General features: G+C 45.1%; 1 protein-coding gene across 1 annotated transcript in view; it reads right to left on the bottom strand.

Annotated features, from left to right (window-relative positions):
• The window catches only part of syne2a (spectrin repeat containing, nuclear envelope 2a), a gene marked incomplete at its 5' end in the record, with an annotated part of 351,160 nt that overhangs the window by 217,429 nt on the left and 119,019 nt on the right, over positions 1 to 14,712 (bottom strand). Inside the window, 2 exons of the mRNA XM_084314110.1 lie at positions 8,181 to 8,336; positions 11,630 to 12,576. Coding sequence (XP_084170236.1) covers positions 8,181 to 8,336; positions 11,630 to 12,576 — 1,103 coding nt within the window. The remainder of the gene's footprint in view (positions 1 to 8,180; positions 8,337 to 11,629; positions 12,577 to 14,712) is intronic.

Here is a 14,712-nt window from a genome sequence, read left to right as displayed (position 1 = left end):
AGCAGCGCTGGTAGCATTGGACCAGAGGTATGGGCGCATATGGGATTACGTGATCCAGGAGATCCGACACATCGACCGCTTACCCCCAGCAATAGACAATCGAGCACTGGACGACCTGTCCATCAGAGTGCAGTCCCTGGTAGGGATGTTGGGAGCGCAAAGAGAGAAGGGGAAGTATGAACTTTACGCCAACTCAAATGTGGAAAGGATCCTGGAGAAGCTGCCGCCCGCTCGTCAGGAGCGCTTTAGGCGGCAGAGGGACCACAGAGACCCGAATGGCCCCGAACCGAACCTCCTCGATCTAGCAGACTTCCTGGCGAGAGAAGTCAGCAGCCTACGGCTAGATACATTCGGACGGAGCACCCCTGGCTCCAGAGAAGGAACCAGACGACTAAATGATGGAAGAAGATCGGTGACTGTGATGCACCAATCGGAGTCAGTACCGAGCAGCAGGAGCCACAGTACCCCCTCCAGAACGGAGAAGTGGAAGATAGTGTGCCCCTACTGTGAGAAAGAACACTGGCTAGCGCAATGTGACTCCTTCCCCAAGCTGAACGCGGAGGAAGCAGGTCAATGGATAAAGTCCAACAAGCGCTGTTTTCACTGTGCGCGCTCACACATGGCAGCCGAATGCCGCTTAAAGAAAAGGTGCACCAAGTGCGATGGAGCCCATCTGGACATACTTCACGACAGTAACAGACGGCGCCCTTCACCTGCACCATCCAGCCGCAAAGCGAGCGTCATGTACATCGATCCCGCCAGCAGCAGTGGAGCCCGAGTACTCCTAAAAGTAGTGCGTGTGACACTAAGCCACCAGAATAAAGTCCTGGACACTTACGCCGTCCTCGATGACGGGTCAGAGAAGACCCTGCTGCTCGCCTCCGCTGCGGCCCAGCTAGGGCTGCGGGGAAGCGAAACCCAAATGACAATTCGGACAATAAGACGAGATTTGAAGACGATAAAGGGCGAGAATGTCTCATTCTCTATCGCAGCAAGCGGCCAGCCTGAGCGACGGTACCAGATTGCAGACGCTTTCACCAGCCAAGAAATAGGACTGTCGCGGTACACATACCCCGTCGCCAAGCTGATGGAGAAATATGCACATCTGCGCAAGTTACCGATCCCGCTCATAGACAATGCTATGCCGACCCTGTTGATAGGCTCCGACCATGCAGACCTCATTGTCCCGATAGACCGGGTTCATACCGGACCCCGAGGCTGTCCTGCAGCAGTCGAGACCCGTTTGGGATGGACTCTCCAAGGCCCGCTCGCCAAATCTCTCAACCGAAGTACAGCCACTAGATGTCTCCACTCCCGAGTCACAGAGGGAGAAACCGCACTCCTGCAACACGTAGAGCGGCTATGGAGCTTGGAACAAATGCCCTTTAAGAATGGAAAGAAAGACATTCGCTCTAAAGATGACATTTACGCCATTCACCTCCTCGAGACAGGGACCAAGAGAGTCCCGGTCAACGGCGTGTTGAGATACGCCACGCCACTCCTGCGGCGAGAAGGAATGCCTACTTTCCACGCCAAGACAGACGCCATAGAACGGTACCTGCTGAACACGGAGCGGCGCTTAGCCAAGAACCCCGCCCAAGAGAGTGTATACCGCGCTGAGATTGAGAAGCTCATCACAGCGGGACACGTCACAAAGATGGACATTAAAGAGGCTGACCAGACCACTGAATCGTGGTACGTGCCCCACCACAAGGTCCATCACAACGGTAAAGACCGCATAGTATTTAACTGCAGCTACCAGATCGGATCCCAAAATCTGAATAAAGAGTTACTGCCCGGTCCCACACTCGGCCCCTCCCTACTCGGCGTTCTACTCCGCTTCCGCCAGGAAAAGGTGGCCATCAGCGGGGACATTAAAGGAATGTTCCTGCAGGTGAGATTAGTAGAGGCGGACAAGCCCCTGTTACGGTTCCTATGGAGAGAGAAGCCAGGAGATGAGCACCCAGCCATCTACCAATGGGAAGTCCTCCCCTTCGGAACGACGTGCAGCCCCTGCTGTGCGACATTTGCACTACAGAAACATGTAGCAGAGGACCCAGCAGCGGACGAAGAGGTCCGACACAGCGTAAAGAACAGCTTCTACGTAGACAACTGTCTACAAAGCCTTTCAACCCAGGAAGAAGCCGAGGCTCTCCTGATTAAACTCCGCGCCTCATTGATCAAAGGCGGCTTTGATCTCAGGCAGTGGGCCAGCAGCGATCCGCAAGTACTGCGCAGCCTCTCCTCCGAGGACAAGGCAGCCAGCAGCGAGACCTGGATGGCTACAATCCCGGGAGAAGCCCAGGAGATGACCCTGGGATTGGTGTGGCGATTCAAAACAGATTCGCTTCACTACAGACACAAGCCCCTGACTACGGAGCAGGGAAGGCCGGCGGCGGCGCCGACCACCAGACGGAGTGTGTACACAACACTCGCCCGACAATATGACCCGCTAGGATGTATTCTACCGTACACCACCAGGGCAAAAATGATTGTACGAGCATTGTGGGACAAGGACCAGGGCTGGGACGACCCCATTCCCGCACACCTTGCATCCACCTGGAGAGAGTGGGAGATGGAGCTCCACTCACTCCCAGGCGTTAATATGCGCCGAAGCTACTTCCCACCCACGGTGAGGCCAGAGACATGTAAAATGGACTTACACGTCTTCAGTGACGCCTCAGAGGTCGCTTACGGATCAGTAGCCTACTTGCGGGCCCAAGACCAAGGGGGAGAGATCTACACAGCATTTGTCCTCGCCCGCTCGAGAATAGCCCCACGCAAGCAACAATCTATCCCACGTCTAGAGCTCTGCGCAGCCCTAGCCGGAGCGCACATAGCCACGCTCATCCAACGTGAGCTCACCATACCGGTGTCTAGAACAATCCTGTGGTCAGATTCCACGACGGTACTTGCCTGGATCAAATCGGACTCATGCAAGTACAAAGTCTTCGTGGGAGTCAGAGTCACCGAGATTCAAGACTTAACCGAAGAGTTAACCGGAGAAACAGAGTGGCGCTACGTTGATACAAAACAGAACCCAGCTGACGTCATCACCCGGGGGATGCCCCTGGATGACCTCACCCGTCGCAATGTCTACAGTGACGGCCCCGCATTCCTAAGACTCCCGGAAGGACAGTGGCCCATGCCTATCCCGAGGGAAGCAAGTCCAGAGGAGGTGGAAATTAAGAAGTCTGTGTTCTGTGGATTGAGCACCGTAGCCTCCACCGACCCTAACATAAACGATTGCACGTCCATAGAGAGTGCACAACAAAGAACATTCCTGCGGTACCACCCGGAGTGCAAGTCCCCCGCTGATATGTCAGCGGCTAACTACGAGGAAGCAGAATTGCTTCTACTGCAGCGAGCCCAGAGAGACTCGTTCCCCGATGAATTGGCCTGTCTACAGGGAGGAAAGCCCGTCCCATCCGACAGCAGATTAATTCACCTGGCCCCCGAGAGCGACGCTCACACCCTCATCAGAGTGGGTGGTCGCCTACGCAGAGCCCCCAATCTACCGGATGACATTAAATACCCGATCGTATTGAACAGCCGACACAAGGTCACAGAGCTGATTATAAAGAAATACGATGAGGATGTACATCACGCAGGAGCAGAAAGAGTCTTCGCGGAAATCAGACGTCGTTACTGGATCCTACAAGGAAGAGAGGCGGTACGACGCTTCCAACGAACATGTCTAGACTGCCGCAAGTGGCGCGCGCAGCCCAGCATACCAAGGATGGCTGACCTTCCTCCATGTCGCCTCCGAATCGGTGACAAGCCATTCCACTCAACGGGTATGGACTGCTTTGGCCCGCTGCACATAAAGAAAGGAAGAGGAACCGAGAAGCGGTGGGGTATTGTATTCAAATGCATGACCACCAGAGCGATACACATCGAGCTTCTCCCGACCATGAGCACAGACTCATTCCTTATGGCCTTCCGTAGATTCATATCACGGAAAGGAAGACCGTCTACCCTATTGTCCGATCATGGGACAAACTTCAAAGGCGGCGAAAGAGAGCTGAGAGAGAGCTTCCAAGCTATGGGCCCAGAACTTAAGACCCACCTCGCTCCAGCACAGGTTGATTTCCAATTCAACCCCCCAAACGCACCCCACTTCGGTGGCACTTGGGAACGAGAAGTGCGCTCCATAAAGACAGCCCTGTACGCAGTACTTGGGGCCCAGACTGTGGCGGAAGAAGTCCTAATGACAGTCCTCACGGAGATTGAGGGAGTACTTAACTCGAAGCCCCTCGGATATGTCTCCAGTGATGTGGCGGATATCGACCCAGTTACCCCCAACACACTCCTGATGGGGCGGCTAGATCCCACATTACCCCAGACAATGTACCGGCCTGAAGAAGCGAACGGCCGACGAATGTGGAGATACAGCCAAGTATTAGCCGACAAGTTTTGGAACAGTTTCCTACTGCACTACCTACCGTCTCTACAGACCCGCCAGAAGTGGGTAAAGGAGAGAGACAATTTGACAGAAGGAACAGTCGTCATGATTATTGATCAATCACTGCCCAGAGCTATGTGGCCGGCCGGCCGCGTAAGCAAAGTGATCACCGGTGCCGACGGCAAGGTCCGAGCAGCTGAAGTGCTCGTCCAGGGTCGCACTTACACCCGTCCCGTGGCAAGGCTCATAGAACTGCCTCGACTCCCAGACACAATCGATGATGACCATGACCCTACAACCCTATGACTTTGTGAAGTTGACTGACCCCTACAGCAAACCCTTATGTGTAAATAGACAACGCGATTAATCTGTCTCCGTTTAACTGATTAGGTCTGGGACCTATTCAGGGGGTGGCTGTTGTGAAGGGCCAGATTAAACCGAATATATATATTTATTTATATATATATATTTAATTGTATTTGTATATTCTCTAATATTCCCTGATATCCCTTGTATATTCCTTGTACAATATGCATTGAATATCCATTCTAGCCTACTGAACATCCCATAATAGTCTCCATTCTACTATTGGTCGAGACCTTGGTGCCAGGCTGCCATACCCCTCAGACCCAGTTCAAACGTACCGCTCGACATGTACGAACAAGTCCTAGTTCCGCGTAGGAATTTGGCTACCGCACCACTAATGGGACTATTTGTTCATAGTGCGTATATATACTGCGCTACTAAAGTAGGACTTTCTTTTCAGTCCAGTTTCTTACCCTCCAATAGAGTCACAGACGTAAAGCCTCCCCGCGATGCCACGTGTGGGAGTAAGGCCAAGTTCGGCCTACCATCGGTATTGAGACATCGTGTATATTAATATTTGAATAGTCATATTTGGCACTATATCGTCGAGTTGGACGTAGTCTATTAAGCTAATAATAGTCTGTTAATATATAGTGCTTCGTGCGGTGAGAATACTACCGTAGTCAGTACCCCATCGTTTCGGGCAGAGAACTGGCTGCTTACCCAGGGTGGTTGACCCTATGTGAAGCTGCACCCGAGGAGCCCCAGAGCCGACGAGCGAGTGGACCTGTATACCGGATTATTCTACCGACGACAGCCCGCCTTCCCAGGCACGGATTATGCTTTGGATACTTTGATTATTCTATGGATAAAGACCCCCGACACTACCGTATGTTGGAACCCCCCCCCCCTGGAGAGGACGCAAGGTGAGGAGACGCTCTGCAAGACGAGGTCTCTCCACATCTCTCCCCCGTGGACCGGAGAGAGCCGGCCCACAAAGAGTCCACCTGCTTTCATCTGTGGTCCAAGGATCGCCGGCGCATTGAACGGCACTACAGTGGGTTCACCTGGGATACCCTTGGCCGGACGAGGCAGCTGGATTCTACCCCCCCCCCCCTCCTACTCCTGTCGGCTTACAAGCGACCGGATTAACCCCCTCTAGTGTATCCAGCCTATAATCATTAAAGTATCATTGCTGTTATTCCTTAACTATTCCAGGTCGTATATTTACCACCTGCGCCTTCAGAGATTGGACATTATCTATTGATATACCGACGAATACTCCTTGCCATAAAAGTGCATACTATTTCAATTCATAAATGTAATTAAGTGATTAAGTGCTTATTCTACACACCATCGCTGTGTAGGAAATAAAGACCTGTTTCTAATTCGTACATTTGTGTTGGATCCGTTTCATCTACGTGAGAGTGTTCATGATAATATATTTATGCCGTGTACTGGGTGGCCGAATATTAAGTACAAAGGTAGTGGTAGTAAGTATCATATCTAGTAATACAGTCAGGGAATTGTACCCCTCAGTTACAATAATAATAATAATAATAATAATAATAATAATAATAATAATAATAATAATAATAATAATAATAATAATAATAATAATAATAATAATAATAATAATGGATTCAATTTGTACCGCGCTCTACATTCGTGAGAATCTCAGAGTGCTACAGGAGATATAGACAAAAGTTAAATGAATAAAACAATTTAAAATTAATAAAAACAATTAAAAGACTAACAACCAGTGAAATGGAAGAACCTAAGAGTAAAATAAAATAAAAAGAATAGTCAAATGAATAGAAGTAAAAATAAAAGTAAAAGAAAATTCAGGCAAAAGCCTTGTTAACACTTTGATCGCCATGGGTTAAATTCATAATTTACCATCCCGCGCCATCTCTATTTGTCTATGGAGAAGTTCCCCTTCTTTGCAGGGCTATAACTTTTTAAATTCTATTGCTAAATTGCCATTATTATGGCCCATTCAATGTCCTATATGTATTGTTCAGGGTGTAGCAACGTTAAACTTTTTCATTCACATATTCATACTAAAATATGGTATAAGTATGTTTTTATCGTTTTCTGCAGCTTTCTTCAGAACGTGATTTATAGCCCTAAATGCATTATATTGATGATCAAATACAGTTTGGTAGGAATCTGTGCGAGATAAAAAATGTCAACTGGACGTGGTTCTAGAAGTTTCTACATATCATCTGATGATGACCGGATGGGCGGGGGATCGTTTATAATTCCGTGGGCAGCGTTAGATGATTCATCCAGAGTGGGTCATATGTTCATCATAGCAGTTTATATGGAACACGTTAGAATATAACGCTGAATCTTACCGTGGCTTCCTCGCGCCGCTGGCAGATGAGCGTGGAACAGAATTTTTTCTATTATGGGATGGAGAAATGCCCGATCCATTTCCAGGTTGTATAATAGTATACGTCCAAATCATGTTGTTTTTTCGAGTTATTTGCACCGATCGATGTTCACTGTGTCAAGACAGAGTCTCTCTAACGATAGCGAGTGCCCGGACCACATATGGATGAGCACTACCGGTTCAAAGGCTCATTTCCGGTTGGCGATCTGCCGATCGGCCACCAGATGGCGCTCTTGAACCGCTAGAGAGTTGAGTGGAGCTTTGCAGTGTGTCTCAGGGCTCCGGAGGGGAAATATGATTTCGCTCACAGATTTTTGAAATATTGACATCAAAGACGAGTTACGGCGTCTTCGGCAGAATGAGCATGGCTAGGAATGACGTCTTAACTCGTCCCCGGCGATCATAGTGTTAAAAAGAAATGTTTTTAGGCCGCTTTTAAAAACCTCTACGGATTGTGGTGCTCCGTAATAATAACGAATGACTTTATTTAGTTCTGGATGTATAAAAACAAAACCCAATATTTGAATGCATTCAGCTGAAGTGGTTATGTATCTGACTACACTGGAAATAGAATCATCTTATTGCTCTGTGTGTTTCATCACCATCATCATCATCATCATCATCATCATCATCATCATCATCATCATCATCACCATCATCATCATCATCATCATCATCATCATCATCATCATCATCATCATCATCATCATCATCATGGTTACCTGTCTGTTATTGCTCTGTGTGTTGTTATCATCATCATCATCATCATCATCATCATCATCATCATCATCATCATCATCATCATCATCCTCATCATCATCATCCTCATCATCATCATCATCATCATCATCATCATCATCCTCCTCCTCATCACCACGGTTACCTGTCTGTTATTGCTCTGTGTGTTGTTATCATCATCATCATCATCATCATCATCATCATCATCATCATCATCATCATCATCATCATCATCATCATCATCATCATCGTCATCATCACCATCATCATCATCATCATCATCATCATCATCATCATCATCATCATCCTCCTCCTCCTCATCACCACGGTTACCTGTCTGTTATCGCTCTGTGTGTCTCCTCCCAGAGGGTCTCCAGCTCCCCGGCGGCGTGTGTGATGTCATCAGGGCGCGCCGCCGCGACACACAGGTCCTGTAGCTCAGAGCGCTGGTCGAGGAGACTGCTCTCCAGCTCCGCCAAGACACGCCTCCTGAGGACAGGAGACACGTTCTCATTGGTCTGTTTGGTGGAAACAACGCATCACAAACAGGAAGTGATGTGATTCTTGTGAGTCTGCGCCAAACTTAATGAACATAATGTGTTTGCTCCATGATGGGGAAGCGGTGTTGTGACATTCGGCCACATGGTGGTACTGTTCACAAAAAATACATGACAGTTTTCTACACGGAGATATTAGCTGTGTGTCAGTTCAGGGGTTGTGACTTCCAGGGCTGCATTTGAAGCTGCGTGTGTTGAAAGTGTGTGTATGAAGTGTGTGTGTATGAAGTGTGTATATAAAGTGTGTGTGTATGAAGTGTGTGTGTATGAAGTGTGTGTGTATGAAGTGTGTGTGTATGAAGTGTGTGTGTATGAAGTGTGTGTATATGAAGTGTGTGTGTATGAAGTGTGTATATAAAGTGTGTGTGTATGAAGTGTGTGTGTATGAAGTGTGTGTGTATGAAGTGTGTGTGTATGAAGTGTGTGTGTATGAAGTGTGTGTATATGAAGTATGTATATAAAGTGTGTATATAAAGTGTGTATATAAAGTGTGTGTATGAAGTGTGTGTGTGTATGAAGTGTGTGTATATAAAGTGTGTATATAAAGTGTGTGTATGAAGTGTGTGTGTATGAAGTGTGTGTATATGAAGTGTGTATATATATAAAGTGTGTGTATGAAGTGTGTGTGTATGAAGTGTGTGTGTATGAAGTGTGTATATAAAGTGTGTATAAGTGTGTGTGTATGAAGTGTGTGTGTATGAAGTGTGTGTATATGATGTGTGTATATAAAGTGTGTGTATATAAAGTGTGTGTATGAAGTGTGTATATAAAGTGTGTATATAAAGTGTGTGTATGAAGTGTGTGTGTATGAAGTGTGTATATAAAGTGTGTGTATGAAGTGTGTGTGTATGAAGTGTGTGTGTATGAAGTGTGTATATAAAGTGTGTATATAAAGTGTGTGTATGAAGTGTGTATATAAAGTGTGTATATAAAGTGTGTATATAAAAAGTGTGTATGAAGTGTGTATATAAAGTGTGTATATAAAGTGTGTGTATGAAGTGTGTATATAAAGTGTGTATATAAAGTGTGTATATAAAGTGTGTATATAAAGTGTGTGTGTATGAAGTGTGTGTATGAAGTGTGTATATAAAGTGTGTATATAAAGTGTGTATATAAAGTGTGTATATAAAGTGTGTATATAAAGTGTGTGTGTATGAAGTGTGTGTATGAAGTGTGTATATAAAGTGTGTATATAAAGTGTGTATATAAAGTGTGTGTATGAAGTGTGTATATAAAGTGTGTATATAAAGTGTGTATATAAAGTGTGTATATAAAGTGTGTATATAAAGTGTGTGTATGAAGTGTGTGTGTATAAAGTGTGTGTATGAAGTGTGTGTGTATGAAGTGTGTATATAAAGTGTGTATATAAAGTGTGTGTATAAAGTGTGTATATAAAGTGTGTATATAAAGTGTGTATATAAAGTGTGTGTATGAAGTGTGTATATAAAGTGTGTATATAAAGTGTGTATATAAAGTGTGTATATAAAGTGTGTGTATAAAGTGTGTATATAAAGTCTGTATATAAAGTGTGTATATAAAGTGTGTGTATGAAGTGTGTATATAAAGTGTGTATATAAAGTGTGTGTATAAAGTGTGTATATAAAGTGTGTATATAAAGTGTGTATATAAAGTGTGTGTATAAAGTGTGTATATAAAGTCTGTATATAAAGTGTGTATATAAAGTGTGTATATAAAGTGTGTGTATGAAGTGTGTATATAAAGTGTGTGTATGAAGTGTGTGTATATAAAGTGTGTGTATGAAGTGTGTATATAAAGTGTGTATATAAAGTGTGTATATAAAGTGTGTATATAAAGTGTGTATATAAAGTGTGTGTATGAAGTGTGTATATAAAGTGTGTGTACGAAGTGTGTGTATGAAGTGTGTATATAAAGTGTGTATATAAAGTGTGTATATAAAGTGTGTGTATGAAGTGTGTATATAAAGTGTGTGTACGAAGTGTGTGTATGAAGTGTGTATATAAAGTGTGTATATAAAGTGTGTGTATAAAGTGTGTGTATGAAGTGTGTGTATAAAGTGTGTGTATAAAGTGTGTGTATAAAGTGTGTATATAAAGTGTGTATATAAAGTGTGTGTATGAAGTGTGTATATAAAGTGTGTATATAAAGTGTGTGTATAAAGTGTGTATATAAAGTGTGTGTACGAAGTGTGTGTATGAAGTGTGTATATAAAGTGTGTATATAAAGTTTGTGTATAAAGTGTGTGTATGAAGTGTGTATATAAAGTGTGTGTACGAAGTGTGTGTATGAAGTGTGTATATAAAGTGTGTATATAAAGTGTGTGTATGAAGTGTGTATATAAAGTGTGTATATAAAGTGTGTATATAAAGTGTGTATATAAAGTGTGTATGAAGTGTGTATATAAAGTGTGTATATAAAGTGTGTATATAAAGTGTGTGTATAAAGTGTGTATATAAAGTGTGTATATAAAGTGTGTATATAAAGTGTGTGTATGAAGTGTGTATATAAAGTGTGTATATAAAGTGTGTGTATAAAGTGTGTATATAAAGTGTGTATATAAAGTGTGTATATAAAGTGTGTATATAAAGTGTGTATATAAAGTGTGTGTATGAAGTGTGTGTGTATGAAGTGTGTATATAAAGTGTGTATATAAAGTGTGTGTATAAAGTGTGTATATAAAGTGTGTATATAAAGTGTGTATATAAAGTGTGTGTATGAAGTGTGTATATAAAGTGTGTATATAAAGTGTGTGTATAAAGTGTGTATATAAAGTGTGTATATAAAGTGTGTATATAAAGTGTGTGTATAAAGTGTGTATGAAGTGTGTATATAAAGTGTGTATATAAAGTGTGTATATAAAGTGTGTATATAAAGTGTGTATATAAAGTGTGTGTACGAAGTGTGCATATAAAGTGTGTATGAAGTGTGTATATAAAGTGTGTATATAAAGTGTGTATATAAAGTGTGTATATAAAGTGTGTATATAAAGTGTGTGTATAAAGTGTGTATATAAAGTGTGTATATAAAGTGTGTATATAAAGTGTGTGTACGAAGTGTGCATATAAAGTGTGTGTATGAAGTGTGTATATTAAAGTGTGCATATAAAGTGTGTGTATGAAGTGTGTATATTAAAGTGTGTATATAAAGTGTGTATATAAAGTGTGTGTATGAAGTGTGTATATAAAGTGTGTATATAAAGTGTGTATATAAAGTGTGTATATAAAGTGTGTGTGTACGAAGTGTTACCTCTGCAGCACGGCGGGCTGCGTGAGCTCCGTCAGCGTCTGTCGCTCCGCCGCTGCCTGCTGTTCCCTCAGGAGCCTCGACAAGGACAGCCTCCTCTGACCGGTGCTCCTCCTCCTCCTCTTCTCCTCGCCCTCCTTCCCTCCCGGACCTCCTCTTCTTTGGCCGTCAGGCCCTAGTGGCCCCTCGCCCCTCCTCCTCTGAGCCCGCCCCTCCTCCTCCTCCTCCGCCTCCCCGTCCTCCCCTCTCTCCGCTTGGACCTCGTCCTCCCCGTCCTCCCCTCTCTCCGCTTGGACCTTGCCCTCCTCGTTCCGTACACCCTGCCTCCTCTTTTTAGGCTCCGCCTCTGCGGACTCTGGTCCCTCCCTCGCTTGGCCCCGCCCAGCACGCGGTGAATCACCCTCGCTCTCTCTTCGACTCCTCCCCAACTCCTCCCTCTCCGCCAATCGTCCCCTCCCTCGGAGGTGTGACTCCTCCTCCTCCTCTTCACTCTGGCCCCTCCCACCTGCGCTCCTCTCTCTGTCCATCTCCTCCAGTCGCCAGGCCAACGTCGCCACCGCGTCCAGACACGTCGTCGTCGTCGCTGTGGCTCCGCCCCCTCCCGCGCTGAGCGTCATCCCCGCCGCCTTCAGGAGGCCGTCCACGCTGCCGCCCTCGTCCCCGGCCCGCCGCACCCTCTGCCGCGCGCCGTCCCGCCAGGGGCCCCACTCCTCCTCCCCACGCCTCCCGGAGGCCTCGTCGCCGGTCCTCGCCATCCCGGCCTCCACCTCCCTCGCCCCGGCCAGGAAGCGCTCCAGGGCCTGGGCGGCCGACTCCGCCTTCTTCAGCCGCTGGCGGAGCTGGTGGAGCCGCTGGCTGCAGCCGTGGAGGAGCCCCCCGCTCTCCTGCGCCGCCCCGCCCCGCCGGCCCAGCAGGCCGCTCAGCTCGGACATCAGCCTGCGGTCCAGCTCCTGGGCGGAGAGGCGGGGTTAAAGGTACTGTATACAGTTTGGTCCATGTTAAAGGTACTGTATACAGTTTGGTCCATGTTAAAGGTACTGTATACAGTTTGGTCCATGTTAAAGGTACTGTATACAGTTTGGTCCATGTTAAAGGTACTGTATACAGTTTGGTCCATGTTAAAGGTACTGTATACAGTTTGGTCCATGTTAAAGGTACTGTATACAGTTTGGTCCATGTTAAAGGTACTGTATACAGTTTGGTCCATGTTAAAGGTACTGTATACAGTTTGGTCCATGTTAAAGGTACTGTATACAGTTTGGTCCATGTTAAAGGTACTGTATACAGTTTGGTCCATGTTAAAGGTACTGTATACAGTTTGGTCCATGTTAAAGGTACTGTATACAGTTTGGTCCATGTTAAAGCGGGAAAAGAAATTCAAAAAAAATTCTAACCCTAACTAACCTTACTGTCATGCACGTGTCCTAATAAACTAACCTACACTGTAGCACTCAACACTTTGATTTACATTTACATTTAGTCATTTAGCTGACGCTTTTATCCAAAGCGACTTACAAGTTCTGTACGACAAGTCATCAGGAAGGGCACGACTCTATCAGCTGAGTAACAATGTTCATCAAGGTGTTGAGTGTTACAGTGTAGGTTAGTTTATTAGGACAAGTGCATGACAGTAAGGTTAGTTAGGATTAGATATCTTTTTATTTAATTTTTTATTTTTTTAGATAATGGTTGAAGAAGTACGTCTTTAGTCGACGGCGAAAGATTGGACGGGTTTCGGCTGTCCTAACTGGGGTGGGTAGTTCATTCCACCATTTGATGAACATGGTTACTCAGCTGATAGAGTTGTGCCCTTCCTGATGACTTGTCGTACAGAATTTGTAAGTCGCTTTGGATAAAAGCGTTCAGCTAAATGACTAAATGACTAAATGAAAATGGTTTGTAAAGCTATTTTTGAAAACTACAAAGGTGAATAATACTGTTTTTTGCTATTTTCTTTTAGAATACTGTTTTGGAGTCTTAATTTGGTTAAGAATATAGGACAGGCACGTATAAGCATTATGCTTCAGTCTGTACCTTTTCAGTCACTGTAAAAATCAAATATTGTTGTTAAATGATTGTACATATTATTGTATTGTGTGAGATGATGACTGAATAAACTACTACTAGTACTATTACTACTAAATGTAAATGTATACAGTTGGTCAATGTTAAAGCTACTGTATACAGTTTGTCAATGTAAAATATGTATTACTGTTACAAAGGATCAGATTAAACCGAATATATATATTTATTTATTGATATATATTGCATAGTATTTGTATATCGTTTGATATCCCTTGTATATTCCTTGTACATATACACGGAATATCCCCTTAGCCCAGACCATAATATTTCATTCTCCTATTGGACAGCGGTCCACCGGCGCCAGAGCCGCGCCTCCGGAGTCAGGTTCAAAGTCACCGTCAAGACATGTCTGTGCATGCCCGGCCTTGCCCAGGGATACGAGACAGAAATGTCATTGGCACTAGTTTGTTCACCGTGCGTATAAATACGGCGCAGGTGAATACAGAAGCACTTAGTCTTATTTAGTCAGAAGTCAAGAGTTACCCAATAAGTTGAAGCCTCACCCACGATACAACGTGCGGTGAAGTATGGCCTGTTTGGCCCCAGAATAGAGCATTGAGACCGCGTGCGAATTAATAACTGAATTGTCAGAGTTTGGCGCTATACCGTCGAGTGCGACATATTTCTATTAAGTCAATAATAGTCTATTTGTGTATAGTGTATCGTGCGGCTAAAGTTCTACAGTGACCAGCATCCCCAACGCTTCCTCGTATTAGCTAGAGTTCTTATCCAGGCTGGGCTGCTTTCATTGCGCTTTCACCCGAGGAGACCTAGACGAGAACCGTGTGGACATGTACACTGGATTAATCTACCCGACGACTACATAGCCCTTTGCGGCTGGAATATATTTGCTTTGGTCCTGTGATTTATGGATCGGAGAATCGCAGACGCCTGCACGTGTTGGATTTACCCCGCGAGGAGCCAAGTCGAGTCGGCGCCTCAGAGAGCCTGAGGCCGGCTAGCTTTCTTCACTGTGGAGCTACAGTCTACGGAGAACAGCT

The sequence above is a fragment of the Notolepis coatsorum genome (genome assembly GCF_963971535.1).
Source record: "Notolepis coatsorum genome assembly, chromosome: 5".
In the NCBI taxonomy this organism is placed as follows: Eukaryota; Metazoa; Chordata; class Actinopteri; order Aulopiformes; family Paralepididae; genus Notolepis; species Notolepis coatsorum.
The sequence above is the reverse complement of the archived record's forward strand: the minus strand, read 5'-3'. Positions and strand labels throughout refer to the sequence as shown.